Source organism: Lactuca serriola, chromosome 5 (assembly GCF_051521515.1).
Source record: "Lactuca serriola cultivar US96UC23 chromosome 5, Lser_US96UC23_V15, whole genome shotgun sequence".
NCBI lineage: Eukaryota > Viridiplantae > Streptophyta > Magnoliopsida > Asterales > Asteraceae > Lactuca > Lactuca serriola.
In genome coordinates, this window is record NC_136412.1 from 83,223,337 (window position 1) to 83,241,665 (window position 18,329).

Here is an 18,329-nt window from a genome sequence, read left to right on the forward strand (position 1 = left end):
GGCGACAAACCCGACACAAGCCTTAACATCATCTCAAGTATTCAAGCTCAAAAGTACCTACGTAAGGAATATCATGCATTCCTTCCACACGTTCTTTATACGAGCCAAGAAACCAAAGACTTGAAAAACATCCCCGTAGTATGCGACTTTCCCGACATCTTTCCAGAAGAACTACCAGGGTTACCTCTGCAGCGACAAGTCGAGTTCAGAATTGACTTAGTTCCAGGGGCTACCCCAGTAGCCAAATCGCCCTATCGTCTAGCACCAACTGAGATGCAGGAACTATCCAGTCAACTTAACGAACTACTCAGCAAGGGCTTTATTAGACCAAGCTTCTCACCCTGGGGAGCACCAGTCTTGTTCGTCAAGAAGAAAGACGGATCGTTTCATATGTGCATCGACTACAAGGAGCTCAACAAGCTAACGGTTAAAACTCGTTACCCTTTGCCTCGCATAGATGATTTGTTTGACCAACTGCAAGGGGTGTCTTACTTTTTAAAGATTGATCTGAGGTCCGGGTATCACCAGTTGCGAGTGTTAGTGTAGGATGTTCCGAAGACAGCCTTCCAAACTCGTTACAAACACTACGAGTTCTTAGTGATGCCATTCGGATTGACAAATGCACCCATAGTGTTTATGGACTTAATGAATTGGGTTTGTCGTCCTTACTTGGATCAGTTCGTCATCGTCTCCGTCGATGACATACTTATCTACTCTCGAAGTAAGGAGGATCATAGTGATGATCTGCGATAAGTCCTAGGAACCTTGCGAATAGAGAAACTCTACGCAAAGTTCTCTAAATGGGAATTTTGGATCCGAAGGGTCGAATTTTAGGACACGTGGTTAGTGAAGAAGGAATCCACGTGAACCCTTCCAAAATTAAAGCCATTGAGAATTGGTCAGAACCGAACACACCTACCGAAATTTGTCAATTTCTAGGCCTCGCTGGCTACTACCACAGATTCATACATAACTTCTCCTGAATTGCAAAACCTCTTACAACATTGACCTAGAAGGGCGTGGCCTTTGACTGGGAAGAGAAACAGGAGAAGGCATTCCAAACGCTAAAGTGAGCCTTGTGCACTGTGCTGATACTATCCCTCCCCGAAGGAATAGAAGACTTCATAATCTACTGCGATGCGTCAAACCAAGGGCTCGGTTGTGTCCCCATGTAACGAGGTAAGATCATCGCCTATGCCTCAAGGCAGTTCAAGACACATGAAGTGAACTACACCACACACGATCTAGAATTAGGAGCAGTTGTGTTTGCCCTGAAGACCTAGAGACACTACCTGTATGTACGAAAAGCACTTTCTTTACAGACCACAAAATCCTACAACACATATTCAACCATAAGGAGCTAAATATGAGACAACGACGGTGGGTTGAGCTACTCAATGATTAAGAATGCGACATTCGTTATCATCCGGGTAAAGCCAACGTAGTAGCAGACGCCCGGATATTCTGGTCGAAAAGTCAAGTCATTGACTATGACTATCTATTCGCATCTGTCCACACAAATTAAGGAGGCTCACCTCGAGGCCTTGAAACCGAAAAATGTGGTAGGTGAATCCCTGCGAGGGGTGGAGAAGAATCTGGAAGTCAAGGGTGGCGGAGCCTTATTTCTCACGGACCGGATCTGGACACCAAAACACGGTGGCTTCAAAGACTTGGTCATGACCGAGGCGCACAACACTAGATATTATGTCAACCCGGGTTTAGATAAGATGTATCTGGATCTTAAAAAGCTATATTGGTGGCCTAACATGAAAGCAGAGATTGCAACCATCGTACGATTTCATGGTGTCCCTATATCCATTATCTTCGATAGAGATAGTATGTTCACTTCGAGGTTCTGGCAGTCGCTACAAAGTTCCCTAGGGACGAGGCTGGACATGAGTACAACCTACCACCCACAGACCGACGGACAGAGTGAGAGAACTATCCAAACACTATAGGATATGTTGCGAGCCCGTGTGATCGACTTTGGGAAAGCATGGGATACCCATTTGCCCCTTGTCGAGTTCTCCTATAACAATAGTTATCACACGAGTATAAAGGATGCTCCATTTGAAGCCCTCTATGGCCGAAAGTGCAGATCCCCTCTGTGTTGGGCTGAGGTGGGTGAAACATAGTTAGCTAAAGTACGAGTTCCTGACAACACTCTCACAGGTCCGAAGATCATACGGGAAATGACAGATAAAATCGTTCAAATTCGGGAACGATTGAAAGCCTCTAGAGACCGACAGAAAAGCTACGCAGACAAACGAAAGAAACCTTTGGAATTCCAGGTGGGAGACCACGTTCTTTTGAAAGTCTCACCCTGGAAGGGCTTGATACGCTTCGGAAAGCGTGGAAAGCTAAATCCAATATACATAGGGCCTTTCAAGATCCTTGCTAGAATCGGCCCCGTAGCTTACAAACTCAACCTTCCCCGCGAACTCAGTAACGTACATTCTACAGTCAACGTCTCGAACATGAAAAAGTGTCTGTCTGACGAGACTCTTGTAATCCCACTCGACGAGATCGAGATCAACAAGAGCCTCAACTTCGTGGAAGAACCTGTAAAGATCGTGGACCGTGAGGTCAAGCAGAAGAAGCAAAGTCGCATCTCGATAGTGAAGGTTCGCTGGAACACCAAGCGAGGACCGAAATTCACTTGGGAGCGCAAGGATCAAATGAAGTTGAAATATCCTCATCTTTTCGCTTAGTTATTTGTAACTACTTTATTGCTTAAACTCTAATTTCGGGACAAAATTCTCTTTGACGGGGGGTGATGTGGCAACCCGAAATTTCTATTTGTACAAACCCTACAGTCAAGCCCTTCAATGAAAAGTCAAACTCATATCTGCTAATTTTTAGCTAGGTTTAGAGTCTGTTTGGGTCATTTAATCTTAATTCTTCAAAAGAACGAACGAAAGGAAGTACCTTCTAGGGTTTTTGGTGTAACAATCAAACATTTGGCACCTTAATAAGGTGTTTACGGCCAAACTTTAGGATTTTCGGCCGTAAACTCCATTTGGCCGTGAACTCATGCTTAAAGCATGAGTTTACTCCTTTCCTTCCTCATTTCTCACTTCCAAGTTCAAGAACATCAACATTCTCTCTCAAGTATCATAAGATCTTCCTTCCAATCTTCCAAAAATGTAAGTGTTTCTTCTGTTGATTTGTTGTTATAACACTTCATCTAGTAGTTATACATGATTTCATCCATGAAATGTTCTCTTTTTCATAGATCTTCAAGTGTTCTTCATTTCACCAAGATCACACACTAGTGTTGTTGGACCTTAAACACTCTTACAAGCTCCCTATAAGTATGTACACTCCTCTTAACTAGTTATATGCTTAGATTACTTGTTAAACCATTGAAAAACACCAAGAATGCCCAAGAACACACGGGTTTACGGCCAAGGCAATATCCTTGGGCCGTAAACAACAATAGGTGTTGCATATGTGCCACCATTACTTCCTAGGGGTTGGATATTGGACTAGAACCCTTCATACATGAGCTAAGGACCTTAAACTACAAAATGGAAGGAGTTACCATGGGTTTACAGCCGTAAACCCACTATGGCCATAAACCCTAGGCTGTAAACTCCATGGGAGTTGCTTCTTGGGCGGTAAACTTTAAAGCAAGGCCTTACACCCCTTTGATGAAACCCTATGACCCTCTAACACATAAACCGAAGTGTTTTCCACGTTTTAGGGTGTTTATACGTGCTTAATTGGTGTTATAATCACTAATTAGATACATATATATATTCCTTTATATGTTAAATAGGGTCATTGTGTGTGTTCAAGTCTTCACTTGACACCTAGCACCTTTTCCAACAGTTTTATCCAAACCACTCACTATAGGTGAGTTCATACCTCTAAATCAACCTTTTAAACGTTTTTAAATGCTTTTATGGGGCAGAATACAAGTTGAATGAAACTAGTTATAATATCAATCACATGTGATTTATAACTTGCAAACAAATGGATTTACTATACTTTGAACTGCTTTGTCAACAAAACTACTTCAAAATGATTATCAAACACTTTTACATGATAAACGATTTATAAAACTTAGTCTTAGTTACCAAATCTTTACTTTCAATTCTTTGAACTTATATATTGCCAAATCATGTCTAATGCATATATAGTTATATAAGTAAGGTTTGAAGGACTTAGGACTGATAACTCACTTTAATTCTTGTTCCTTGTTTGGTTGTGGACTGAGAGTACCCTGTTGTTTGTCCGTGTGTCATTTGATCCTTAGTTATATATCTTGTATATATGTGTAGATATAAAGATTTTACTTCAGTTCCAACACATTGGGTAGCAAAGGTGTATATACTAAGTCATGAATACAACATTACTAGTAAACTATAACAGGTATAGTTTACAAGTATACTACTTACTATTTCTAATACTCTGAAACATACAATGAGTCAGTTCATACATGAGTCAATACATACTGTAAACAATACATAGACTACACTACACACTGAACATACTATAATGAGATTCGGAGACAAACATACTACACATTAGAAAGAGAGAACATACACTAGTAAATACTATTCATACACACTAAATACTATACTAAAGAACATACTATGATGAATCAGGGAGGACATACACTACACTAGTACATACAATACATACATACTATAACATAAATGTTAACCACTGTTTTGGGGCATGGCATCACCTGCAATGGCTCGATTTCTACCTAGAATCTCTGGGAGGGAGAGCGTGAATTTGTGTATAGATCTATACTGGATTGACAATCCTACACCTTACTGCTAGTTATAGTGGGATCTGCAGATCTTCGGGTGACAAATGTCATTACTGTTCGACGTATTTCAGCGTCGTGATTTTCCCTAGTCAATTAGTACGGTTATAATTATATCACATCATACCTTAATTAACAATTGGTTTAAGGTAATTAGTACAACAGTAGTTACTATATCATAATACTACATTACTTCGTTATTTTCCCATTACATCTACTTTTTGATCTTCTCACATAAACAATAATGTAAGAACTATATTTTATTAAATGATAGTCACATTTGGGAGAAATACTCACTTTTACAATGAACAAACATGCAGCACTTGATGCCTTGGCAGAAGGCTACTTTTAATAGAAAGTATAGGATTTTCTAAGAGTTACAAACAAATACTACAAACATTTTTACAAACTTACACACTCAAATACTTACAAACATTTTCATACAAACAATAAAACTAAAATGCTTATGAACTCACCGGCTTTAAAGCTGATAAATTCTTTCAAAATATCTTGTATTCTCAGGTCATCAGTAGACAGGTACCGAGGCCAGCTTTTGAGAAGATGGAGCATATTTGAAGACTCATCTTTTATTTTGATTCATATTTTAGGTGTCTAATAAATTGTATAGAACACACTTGTATTAAAATACATTATTAATGCAATCGATGATGTTGTTTGCTTATTTACAATATTTATGTGTTGTGATACTGTACATGACGTCCTCTACCCCAGAACGTTTCCGTCGTTCCGATTTTGGGGTGTGACACTATATATTCAGCTTGAGAAGTACATGAGGCAGTAGCTATATATTCGGCTTCAGTTGTTAATAAGGCCACGAACGTTTGCTTGTTGGATTGCCAACTGACAAGTTTGCCATCGAGAAATTGGCATCCTCCAGTTGGGCTTTTCCTATCTAATCCACATCCTCCAAGGTCAGCATCCGAAAATCCTTGTACAAAGAAGTGTGATTTCGCAGGGTACCATATGCCAAGTGAAGAGGTTTGTTTCAAGTATCTGAAGATAATCTTGACTACCACCATATAAGGTTCGTTGGGATTTGCTTGGAACCTAGCACAATAACAAACGAAAAACATAATATCTGGTCTACTAGCTGTTAGATACATCAATGATCTTATCATTTGTCGATAAAGGGTCATATCAATAGCTGGTTTTTCCAAAGATGGTGTTAGTTTCGTTCTGAATGTCATTGGAACCTTCGCTTTGGAGTCTCCCAGCATGCCAAATTAGCAAGTAAGGTCTTCGTATATGCTTCCTGATTTATGAAAATGCCTTCTGGTCCCCGTCTTATATTCAATCCAAGGAAAAAGTTAATTGGACCCATGAAGCTCATTTCAAATTTAGTTTCCATCAACTTTCGGAATTCAGCTGTTAAGCTAGGATTCGTAGAGTCGAAGATGATGTCATCAACGTAAATTTGAACGATCATCAAGTGGTCACCCTCTTTCTTTCGAAAAAAGGTTGGGTCAACCGATCCTTATTTGAATTTAGACATTTTAAGGAAGCGAGTGAGAGTTTTATACTAGGATCTTAGAGCTTGCTTCAGACAATAGACTGCCTTATCAAAGATGTAGCGGTGATTGGAATATTTTTCATTTACGAACCTATCTGGTTGTTCCTCGTGTACAGTCTCTTCTAATTCTCCATTTAGGAAAGCACATTTAACATCCATCTGAATCACCTCAAAGCTCTTGTGTGTTGTGTATACTAGGATGATGCAAACAGATTCCAGCCTTGCAACTGGTGCGAAGGTTTCTTTGAAGTCAATACCTTCTTCCAGATAATATCCTTTGATAACAAGTCTCGCTTTGTTTTTTATCACATTCCCTTCTTTATCCAACTTATTACGAAAACCCATTTCAAACCAACAACTGATGATTCAAGTAGAGTAGGAATTAACCTCCAAACTTTGTTTCGTTCGAACTTGTTGAGCTCGTCTTGCATCGCTTGCACCCAATTAGAGTGATCAAGAGCAACGTTGACGGTTTTGGGTTCAATGTTGGAAATGAATGAATTGAACATACAAAATAATGCAGTTCATTTCGCTTTTATCTGAGATCTCGTAAGAACACCTGTAGAAGATTTACAAATAACTTGGGTTTTCGGGTGATCTCTGGTCCATTTAGCTAGTGGAGGATAGTTTGGACCATAAGAGAGATCCCGTTCAACGTTTACTTCTTCGAATTCTGATTAAACGTCCGAATCGTCATTCACATCTTTATTTTACGCCTCGAATGACGAGAGATCCTCTTCTTCAGGAATTGAAGTATCTCCTGCAAATGGAGGTTCGTGAGTCATCGTGGGAGGTGAGCTATTTGCACCATAGGTTGGATCAGATGAAAAAGACGAAGTGAAACCATCCCCCTGCGGACTTGCATTGGAGTCAGAGTTCTCCCCCTGAATGAAGTGCTCGTGTCTAAAGGCATGTTCATAGTTGAAGGCTAATTATACATGTCTTTTGCAGTGTCATCGATTATCTTCTTCAATTCATCTACTCTATTGTTAGTTGCTTTTGCTTCAGATGTGATATCCTTCTCTAGCTCACCAAATAGTAGCATAAATTCATCATACATATTTGAGATTGGAATAGTAGTTGGACTTGGCTTAGGAAATATTTCCTCTGATTGATTCTCTTTCGACTGAATCCTCTTCAAGTAGTTGTCATCGAACATAACATAATAGGTTTCTTCTATCTTCTTTCACCGTTTGTTGAGAACCCTATATGCCTTGGAGGTCAGCAAATATCCCAAAAATATACCTTCGTCAGCTTTCACATCGAATTTGTTTCGTTGTTCCTTGGAGTTGAAAATGAAACACATGGAACCAAATACATAGAAAAACTTGACATTAGGTTTATGATTATTTATGATTTTTTAGGGAGTAATAGAGAATCACTTATTCAGGATGGATCGATTTTGAGTGTAGCAAGCAATTGCAATCGCATCCTCCTAAAAATAGAGAGGCAGACATGCCTTTCAACTACACCATTTTGTTGTGGAGTATAGGGAGCAGAGAAATTGTGCGAAACTCCCTTTTCAGCTAGAAATTCTTCAAATGCTTGATTTTTGAATTCCAAGCCATTGTTGCTGCGAACACTGCGAATCAGATTTCGTAGTTGAAGCTCAATTTGCTTTATGAACTCCTTGAGTTTCGGAGTAGCTTCATATTTCTGTTTAAGAAAATTAACCCAAGTGAAATGTGAAAAATCATAAACTATTACAAGAATGTACTTACTACCACCAACACTTTCAATTGAAGTAGGTCCATAAAGGTTGATATGTAGAAGTTCTAATGGTTCAATGACTTACGTGTTTACTATTGTTGGATGGCTTTTCCTGCTTTGCTTTCCTATCTCATAGCCTGCACACAAATGATCCTTATCATATTCAAGAGATGAATCCCTCGCACATGATCACCAAGAACTATCTTGTTCATGTATTTGAAATTGAGATGCGAAAGTCTTCTATGCCATAGCTAGTTGTCATCAGAGTGAGCTTTTTTAAGCAAGAAGATGGCAGGCTTCCCTCGTATCGCGTTCAGATTCAAAGGATACATTTCTCTTTTTCGCTGCGACTTCAAGAGAACTACTTTCGTTTTCTTTTCTATTATCTCAGATCCTTCATCGTCAAAGGATACTTTCAAGCAGGTCCCTACAACCAATTATGAAGCACTAATTAAGTTGTGTAACATCCTGTTTTGGATCGTCCGAGATTAGGGTTTGTGGGCAGCAACCCGTGCATAAGGAAGTCTCGGGGTTGTGATGAGTTGCTGGAAGCGTAGAGCGTCTTGACACCTTTCCGAGGATATGAGATTCATTGGAAACGGAGTTATAGAGAGGAAGCAATGGAAGTTTGAAGTTATGGCACAATAAGTCCTTTAATTTAAAATTATGACAGTGGAGTACGCTGGCCGTACGTGTGTGTACGCTTAGCGTACTCATGTGCATGACTTTTAAGCGGAGCCACCTAGTACGCTTGGCATACTAGGAACAGAAGAAAACCCTAATTGAGAGGAGTGTCCATATATAAAAAATGAGATGGCCTCATTCCTAGCCACCATCCTCAGTCAAAAAACCCTCCTAAACGCTAATCCTCGTTCTTAAGCTTGTGTGTGACCATTGTGAGCTTATAAGTGTTATTGTGGGATTCTTTTGGAGTGAAGAAGGAGCATGGAAGAGAATAGAGTTGGAGTCCAAGCTTTGGATCTGAGCTTTTATGTGGTTCGAGCATCATTTGAAGGTATAAAGCTCAAAGCTTTCCCATCCTTTTTGTTTTGTGCATGATATGGTTTATTTTGGGGCTTTTGGTCCCAAAGCTTGAGGCTTTATGAGTTGTTCCACTCCAGAGCTTAATATATGTCTTTTTAGGTGTTTCTAGTGGAGAGGATCCATAAAAATGAGGTCTTGAACATGAGAATCAACCCATGCATGAGATATGAGCATTTTGAGTTAAGAGAATAAGAGTTTTATGTGTTTGTGACGTTATCAGCCACACAGAAGCTTAAAGTCACTAACTTTATGGAGTAAGAGATGATAAGGAGTCCATATCTAAGAAATGAGTTAAGGTCTTAACAGGTTAAGACCAAGAGAATGGACTAAAACAAAATTAGGCGTACACACTGCGTAAGTTCCAGTACACCCCGCATACTGGGTTGGTGTCCCTGATCAGTTTCATGCATGTGTGAGTACGCTGAGCGTACCAAGAGAGGTACGCCCCGCGTAACTTCACTGTGGGCTTTCGGGCTGGATCTTATCATGGGTCGTGAGGGTTAGGCCTGAATCGTTAGGCTTGTGAATAAGAGACTATGAGCTGAGAAATATTATAATTTTGCCTTGGGCCTTGAGTTGTGTTTGCCATTTAGTTTTGAGAGTGGGCCTCAGGTGAACCCATTTATTATTGGGCCTTGGTGGGCCCAATGGGTTTTAGGCTATTAATGGGCCAGTTAGTGGTCTTCCTTTAGATCTAATGAGTGAGGTTCTAGACTTTGTTTCTAAATTGGTTAATTGTGGTTTTGGCTTAGAATCAGAGGCCGGTTCATAGCAGCAGCGTTTGTAGGGGCTGTTGATCATCCAAGGTGAGACTTCTCACTATACTTACCTTGAGTGGTAACCTTTGTGTGATCGGAGGGTCTTATGTGTATATATTGTGATTTGAGCTATCCTGCTTATTTACTTTGTGATGTGTATGTTGTGTTATTTGATTTACTAAGTTGAGCGACCGGAGGGTCCAACTGAGTTGTTGGACTAGAGGGTCCCACCGAAACACATCTGACCAGAGGTTCTTATCTGAGTATAGCCATGACAGCCTGACGAGATATGAGTGGTATTTTGGGGAAGTCACTAAGCTTCGTGCTTACCGTGTTATGTGATATGTGTTTCAGGTTCTTCTCAGGATTGCGGGAAGGTGTTGGCTCGATTGTACACACCAGAGAAAGAGTTATGTTAGGAGTATCCTGGATTATTAGTCAAAAAATTATGGGGTTGTGTTTGTAAGTTAAATAAATGGGGTTTTTGTGAAATGTGTTTTGAGAATTATGCAATTTTTAAAATGACAAATTTGTTCGAAAATTTACGGTGTTACAAGTTGGTATCAGAGCCTTGGTTTGAGGGATTCAGATGCATCTTCGGATATATCTGGACTCAAAGTGAGTAATTGAGAAAGATTTTCAAAAGAAACTGATTTTTCTAAAACGAGTAAGAGTCTCTAAGAGAAAAACGAGAAGGAGCAGTGTGTACAATCAGCCAGAACCCGAACGGTGATTTCCCAAAATACCTACTTATTTTGTTGTGAGTTATGATTATGATATTAGTGATGCTTGCTAGAAGATAGGCTAGGTATTTCATATCTTAAGGCTAGAGTTTCCTGATTCGTGATGCCTTAGCCTAGGAATTTTGTTATCTGTGATGTGCCTTGAGTATGTATGGAGTAAGAGTATCCAGCAGGATACTTTTAGAGAGAGAGAGAGAGAGCTTAAGTAGAGGAGTAATCTAGGAAAGATACGTAGATGAGTAGTGGGGGAGCCTACTGAGAGAGTAGTTAGATACCCGCGTGGGGTAGGGTTACTGGAGTTCGGTGACACCTTTTGAGGGTGCTTATAGAAAATAGAGTTGTAACCTAGAGTGGTTTTATGTGTTGGTGGGGGTTATTCGACGCCCGAATGATGCTTACTTTGTGCTTTGTGGAATTATTGATGATGGGAGTCAGCTACTAAGTGAATATGATGATATTCAGGAGGTAGGTGGTTGGCATCATGAGGAATTATTCAGCAGCTGATGGCGGAGAAGTGTGAAAACCTAGAAAAGTGACTTGAGTCAAATGAGTATGCTAATAGAGGAGAGTATTCATTGTAGTGCGAACGTGTGTAGCGGGATTGGTGATCGGGAAAGTTGAGCAACTACTTAGGAAACATGGGATGATCCGTGTGGAAAGTATGGGTAGATGTGGCAGGTAGTATGGGCCTATACTACTGAAAGTAGAGGACCCGTACTCGAAATAGGGAGAATTCCAGAGGTTCTAAGTAGCAGATTGAGAAGAGAGATAACAAGGTTCGATTACCATGATTTATAGCAGAGTGAGAGGAGATAACATGGTTCGGGTACCATGATTTGTAGCAGACCGAGAGGTGATCACATGGTTCGAGTACCATTATTCGTGGCGGTTAGTGCTCCAGGTTTTACCAGTTATCCCATTGTGAGTGATTAGACTGGGATCAGATGTGATAAAATGTGGGGCCAAATGGCCATGTCGAGCGAGTTTCAATGGAGCATACCTTGTGGAGGAAATCGAGATAGTTTCTGAGAGATTTTTTGGTGAGATGCTAGTTGCAGTCGTAAGACACAGGGTTTATTAGAGATTATACTTATAGGAAGACCGCGGCCGGGGTTGAGCAATGGACTGATAGTTGAAATGTCACTTTCTGTGACAAGAGTTGCATTGTTCCCATTTCCTGGGAGAAGCAAAATAAGATATTGAGATTTCGGTTTTAGAGTAGGAGGTAAACCCGGTTGGGTAGCATAGGGTTGCAACCTTTTCACCAAAGTATTTGGGCAGTATGTTTGCAGCAAGGTATTCCTTATACCACAAGAGAGCTATTAGTGGAGATTAAGATCAGGAAAAAGAGATGCCTTAGTCAAGTCAGGCATGCTTTTAGCAGTAGTTTCAAGTTATGAGGAGGAGTATATTGGGGCAGTTGCCCTCGTTGTCTACGTTGTATATCGACTATGAGAGTAAGGTATCTTTCTTCCATCATGATTTCTCCGATGGGAGGCTGGTCATGGAATCAGAGACGAGATGCGTGATAGAGCATTATTTCCAAATGGAGCGCCAGGTCTAATCCAAAACAGTTGGGGCATCTGGTGGTGTGTCGGTCTGAGACTTCGATATGACTAGAGGTAGTCATGTCGGGAGAATTCTAGGATATTCGTCTGAGTTACGAGATACTTGGAGTTATTTGGTCATTATCTGGAAGATATTCGAGTGTTGTGTGGTACATTCTATGAGATGGAATTCGTACATCCGGCGAGCCAGTCCGTGGGGTCGGTTGGGGATGTCAACTAGTGATGGTTCGAACCCTGAGTGGGGGAGAACTGGTATTTTATTGAGAGGATTAGATGTTTGTTCGAGAGTGGTTAGAGAACTGGCTATGGAGATCTGCGGTAGGGACATATGAGACCTGGGTTATTGGTGGATGAGGCGAAGTGCAAGGTAGGATGATGTAAGTGTATGTGCTTAAGAATGGATGAGTGAATCCACGACAGGTGGCCGTTGGACAGAGATTTTTTTTTGTGGCCAGGGATTTTTTGGGTTTACAAATGTTGAGTTCGAGGCGGTTGGGTCGCTGAATTCAGGGTGCAATTGCTGAGATTTATGAGTATCGGTATAGATTGTGATCTATACCCCAGGAGGGGCAGCAGTTGATTTGTCAACCAATTTCAGAGTCAGTATGAGTAGTTACGTATGGATAGTGATCAGCAGAGGATTGATCTTTGGATTTTTTTTGTCAACGTGTTTTCCGACGTTGACGATTCATCCGTGTTTCAAGTTGTGAGTTGGAGTATTTCGAGGTTCCGAGTTGTGCGAGTGGAAGATCAATGTATGTGACAAGACATCATGAGATTTTGTGATGGTGTACCAGGGTATCTGAGTATGACACCCTAAATTTATGGATTATTTGGATATTTGGGTTGCAAGTGGAGTATCGAGTGACTATTATTCTAGTGGGAACCCATCAGTTAATTGTCTCAAGAGAGAGACTGTCTAAGGGTGTACCTGTGTTGAGAAAAGTGCCTGGCATATGTGAATTTACATCAGGAGTGGTGGTGCATAAGTCGAGTGAGTGTGTGCACTTATTTATGTTGGGTTGTGGAGCATGAGTTAGTGAAATCAGTGTAGTGATGACTTGATGATGAGAATATGAGGTTATAAGAGAGCGAGTGGCTCTGAGTGGGGGTAATCACTTAGGATTATCGTGGAAAAACCATGGAGTGAACCCATGGCGAGTCAGTGTGTAAGAGGGTGTTGTAAGATTACGGGGAGCCGTAGTATCCCTGAGTCTATGAGAGAAAGGGTATCGTGTGACTGCGGAGAGTCGCGACATATGTGAGTCAGCTACAGAGTGTCGTGATACTCCGGGGGGGGGGGGGGGGGGCGTAGTATTCAATGGCTAAAGAGAGAGTGTTGTGATAATGTGGGGCGCCATAACATACTCGAGTCAGTAAGAGAGTGTTGCAAGACTACAGGGGAGACCATTGCTCCCAGTAGTCAGTAAGGGTGAATATTGTCCCGTTCGGAGCTGTGGTATTCACTAGTCAGAGTATGGCACAGAGGAATTCTTAGGCTAGGGTAGCCTTACCACTTGAGTATTCGGGAGCCTGGTTGTCGAACCAGGGGCGAGACTAGGGTCTCCGTGTCGGTTGAGAATTGTTATATCCCAGGTTGAGAAGGGATTATCGTAATCGGAAGGAATTGGGGACATGGTGTGTGCTTAAATTCACGAATCTTTGGTCATGAGTTGAGTACCATATTGGAATTGAGTGGTTCCAATTCTACTGTTGAATCAGACTCTCAAGCTTGAGTTTAGATTCGTTCGTGTGTCGAGTAGGCGAGATGAGTTTTCGGATTTGTTGATGGGTTCATTTTGATAAGTGTTGTTCTCCATCAGATGTCTTAGACTAGAGTGAGTCAGTTTCGTCGGTATGGGAAGAACCACGAGAAATATGGAATCAGTGGTTGGTAGACGACAGAGGCCGAAGGTGAGACGATTTCAAATGAGTTGTAGTATTCGCTTGGGGTAAAGCGAACTTCGTGACGTGTGTGTCACAATGAGCCGTGGTAATTATTGTAGGAAGGAAGTCGGTAAGACGTTCTTGTTATGTAATGAGTAACCTTTGGAGGTTCACTTATTGGGTCGAGAGCTGACCCGGTGCTCAGTGTTCAAGAGGATATTTGAGCAGGAGCTCGGGGCTTGTGTCTATAGAGGTCAGAGGATACTTCCAGGCAAGCATGATCTTTTTCCTGTGTTCGATGTCCCTATATAAAGAATGAGATGGCCTCATTCCTGGCCACCATCCTCAAACAATAAACCCTCCTAAACCCTAATCCTCGTTCTTAAGCTTGTGGGTGACCATCGTGAGCTTATAAGTGTTATTGTGGGATTTTTTTTGGAGTGAAGAAGGAGCATGGAAGAGAATAGAGTTGGAGTCCAAGCTTTGGATAAGAGCTTTTCTGTGGTTGGAGCATCATTTGAAGCTATAAAGCTCAAAGCTTTCCCATCCTTTTTGTTTTGTGCATGATATGGTACATTTTAGGGATTTTGCTCCCAAAGCTTGAGGATTTATGAGTTGTTGCACTCCAGAGTTTAATATCTGTCCTTTTAAGTGTTTCTAGTGGAGAGGATCCATAAAAATGAGGTCTTGAACGTGAGAATCAACCCATGCATGAGATATGAGCATTTTCAGTTAAGAGAATAAGAGTTTTATGTGTTTGTGACCTTATCAGCCATGCAAAGGCTTAAAGTCAGTAGCTTTATGGAGTAAGAGATGATAGGGAGTCCAGATCTAAGAAATGAGTTAAGGTCTTAACAAGTTAAGACCAAGAGAATGGACTAAAGAAAAACTGGGCGTACGCCCAACGTAAGTTCCAGTATGCCCCGCGTACTGGGTTGGTGTCCCCGATCAGTTTCATGCATGCGTGAGTACGCTGAGCGTACCAAGAGAGGTACGCCCCGCGTAACTTCATAGTGGACTTTTGGGCTGGATCTTATCATGGGTCGTGAGGGTTGGGCCTGAATCTTTGGTCTTGTGAATTAGAGACTATGAGTAGAAAAATATTATAATTTTGCCTTGGGCCTTGAGTTGGGCTTCCCATTTAGTTTTGAGAGTGGGCCACGGGTGAGCCCATTTATTATTGGGCGTTGGTGGGCCCAATGGGTTTTAGGCTATTAATAGGCTGGTTAGTGGTTTTCCTTTAGACCTAATGAGTGAGAGTTTGGACTTAGTTTCTAAATAGGTTAATTGTGGTTTTGGCTAAGAGTTAGAGGCTAGTGCGTAGCTGAAGCGTCTGTAGGGGTTGTTCATCATCGGAGGTGAGTCGTCTCACTATACTTACCTTGAGTGGTAACTTATGTGTGACCGGAGGGTCTTATGTGTATATACTGTGATTTGAGTTATCCTGCTTATTTACTTTGTGATGTGTATGTTGTGTTATTTGAGTTACTAAGTTGAGGGACCGGAGGGTCCAACTGAGTTGTGGGACTAGAGGGTCCCACTGAAACACATCTGACCAGAGGGTCTTATCTGAGTATAGCCATGAGAGGCTGATGAGATATGAGTGGTATTTTGGGGAACTCACTAAGCTTCACGTTTACCGTGTTATGTCATATGTGTTTCAGGTTCTTCTCAGGATCGTAGGAAGGCACCGACTCGATTGTACACACCAAAGAAAGAGTTATGTTTTGAGGATCCTGGATTATTAATCAAACAATTATGGGATTGTGTTTGTAAATTAAATAAATGGGGTTTTTGTGAAATGTGTTATGAGAATTATGTGATTTTTAAAATGAAAAATTTGTTCAAAAATTTACGGTGTTATAGTTTGTGTTGTAATCCTTCACATACGCCACCTTACGAATCGAAAAAACTCTGTTCATTATCATCCCTTAGCCTTTGAACTTTCCAAACGAGTTTTTTCCAAACTTTACATTTCCACCATCTTGGAGAGCTCAAAACTCGTGCAGTTCCTCCATCCTCCTTGTCATATAACGTGAGCAACCACTGTTGATATAGCATTCAAAGTTGAATTGATCGTCATGAATTACCTGCAAAAATCAAGAAGATTTAGGAACCCAAAGTTTCTTTGTGAGCCTTTTATAGAAAGAGGAAAAGTGATTGCAAGATCAACTATATAAGTTTGTTTAGCTAAAGTGATTTCATCTTTCTTAGTTAAAGAGGAAAAGTGTACTTTATTATCTTTCATTTCCGTCTCTTTTCAATCAGCTTGTTTTTGTTTGTTTTTTATTTGATTCTTGATGAACTCTTTCTTAACTTTCTTACGGTTAGTAGACGAGTTCTTGGTTTGAGCTTCAGAATCCGAGACAAACTTTCCCTTTCCCTTGACATCTTTGGGTGATGCTTTCATGGGTTAAAAATGATGACATTTTGGTTTCTCAATGGGATTCTTTGAAACAGAAGGTTTTTGAACAAAGTTCCATTTTTGGTTTCTATAGATTGTAGGAATGACAGTGCAAACATTGACTAGGATTCGCATGCGAATGAGCTTTCGCATTCGGTTTGGAAGATTTTTCTCTACGAACATAGTTGGAATTTTAGGATTGCCAAAATTGCTTCCTTTCATTGAGATTACTCTGATATCTCCGATTTCTTAGATTTTTTTGCTCTGCAAGTTGCTCAGTGGACTTTGAGAATATTCACTTTGGGTTTTGTTTATCTTGCATGAGATTCGTCCTTTGCTGACTGAGGTTCGCTTGGACTTTCCGTTGTTTCACTTGGACTTCCTTTCTCATAGCTGGAACGACTGTTCAGTGGTTCTTCCACATATCTTCCTTTAACTCTCCATGAGGGTCTTTTAGACAGACCCTTCGTTTCGTCTGCATTGTCTATAGGAGCGGACAAAAAGAACTCATCCCAACCATCTTTGTTGTCTTCGTTGACGATGGATGTTAGTTCAACAGTTTGAATTTTGTCCAGTCCTTTAGTGGAAAACACTTGATTGGGTACAGTTTGGACTTTAGGAAAAACAATTGCTTTCGCTTTTAATGTTTTTGGTTTATTTTGAGAAATACGTGCAGATTCAACCGAATTTTTAGAAATCAAATCTTTCGCAAGTTCAGTTTCCTTTTTAATAAACTCTGAGCAATCCACCTCATCCTCTATAGAAATTTAGCTCATATCACTGTCCTCATCGAATTCAGATGTGCTTTCAACATTTATCTTATTTTCTGAACTAAATTTGGCACTTAATGAGTCGAATTTCTATATAGTATCAGATTTGATTTGCTTTTTATCGTTTTGATCCAAAAGTTTTTTTAACATGTTTTGTGGTCGTTGGACTTAATGTATGATTCAATTCGTTCTAGTCCAACCTTGTATGCATCCGAAGTTTCATCTGACGAAACTATGGATTCGCATTTGTAACAGTCGGCGTCTATCTCATCTTCCTTTAATTCAAGAAATGGTATGATCATCTTATGAATTTTCTCACCAATTCCACAATCAAGGTGCAACTGAGTAATATTAAAATAAAGCCTTTTATCAATCAAATAGAAAATGTTATGTTGTTTTAAAAGCATTAAATTGTCTCGTTGCAAGTAAATTAATTGATCCCTAGACTTAGACAATTGTGACTCGATCTTCTCTATCCATATTCGCCTCTCATCGCTTTTTGACAAAACCCTACTGATTTGATAAGTTAGGTTAGAGTTTGTCAAACAAGTCCTTTTTAAACTATCGCTAATGTTTGAAAAAGTATATATTAGGTCGTTTAATTCAGCTTCGTATCTAGACACAAGTATATTGAGAGATTCGAGAATTAGACATACCTTGTTGATTAGTTGTTCACATTCGTTAATTTGTTTAGAAACTGGTCTTGCAGTGAAACAACTATCATATCTTCTTCCACTCCCAACAACATTCTCCTGCGTCTGTGACCCATCATTCGTCACCATCAAACACCTTCCTGCAAACCACGAACTCTCCTCTTTCACAACGAATGCCCTTCCATGTATGGGCCTGCGAACCTCGTCGTCCTCCGAGTATGTTGACCAGATCTCGATTCCTCCAAACTCATTTTCAGAATTATTTTCCTGCACAATTCAAGCAGGCATTGAGTTAGCAACATTCTTCTTTTTCTTGATTTCCTCCAGCTTTCGCATGTGGTAGGCCTCATCATTTTCTCCTTCTTTCTTATCATTTAACCTTCTTTGCATGCATTCCTTGCACAAATGATTTTTTCCATGATAATAGTTGTTGTCATAGCCATAATCACCCACAAGCTTTTTCTCCTTCTTTTCTTCCTCC

At 40.4% G+C, this 18,329-nt stretch overlaps 1 protein-coding gene across 1 annotated transcript; it reads right to left on the reverse strand.

The window, feature by feature from the left end:
• Nucleotides 1-6,320: 6,320 nt before the first annotated feature.
• Nucleotides 6,321-17,977, reverse strand: LOC145049640 (uncharacterized). Its single transcript, XM_078998021.1, has 5 exons — nucleotides 17,852-17,977; nucleotides 17,396-17,536; nucleotides 7,767-7,967; nucleotides 7,250-7,446; nucleotides 6,321-6,669 (listed from the first exon to the last, which is right to left on the reverse strand). The coding sequence occupies exons 1-5, from the start codon at nucleotides 17,975-17,977 to the stop codon at nucleotides 6,321-6,323; spliced, it is 1,014 nt and encodes a 337-aa protein (XP_078854147.1).
• Between the last annotated feature and the right edge of the window lie 352 nt (nucleotides 17,978-18,329).

What these genes read in the sequence shown, in the direction of transcription:
- LOC145049640 (XM_078998021.1), bottom strand. Translation starts at nt 17,977, where the DNA reads ATGGTGACGAATGATGGGTCACAGACGCAGGAGAATGTTGTTGGGAGT. An exon ending in AAACTTCGGATGCATACAAG is followed by an intron (nt 7,968 to 17,395) that starts GTTGGACTAGAA and finishes TTTCTTAAACAG; the next exon opens with AAATATGAAGCTACTCCGAA. An exon ending in GATGACACTGCAAAAGACAT is followed by an intron (nt 6,670 to 7,249) that starts GTATAATTAGCC and finishes TTGAATCATCAG; the next exon opens with TTGTTGGTTTGAAATGGGTT.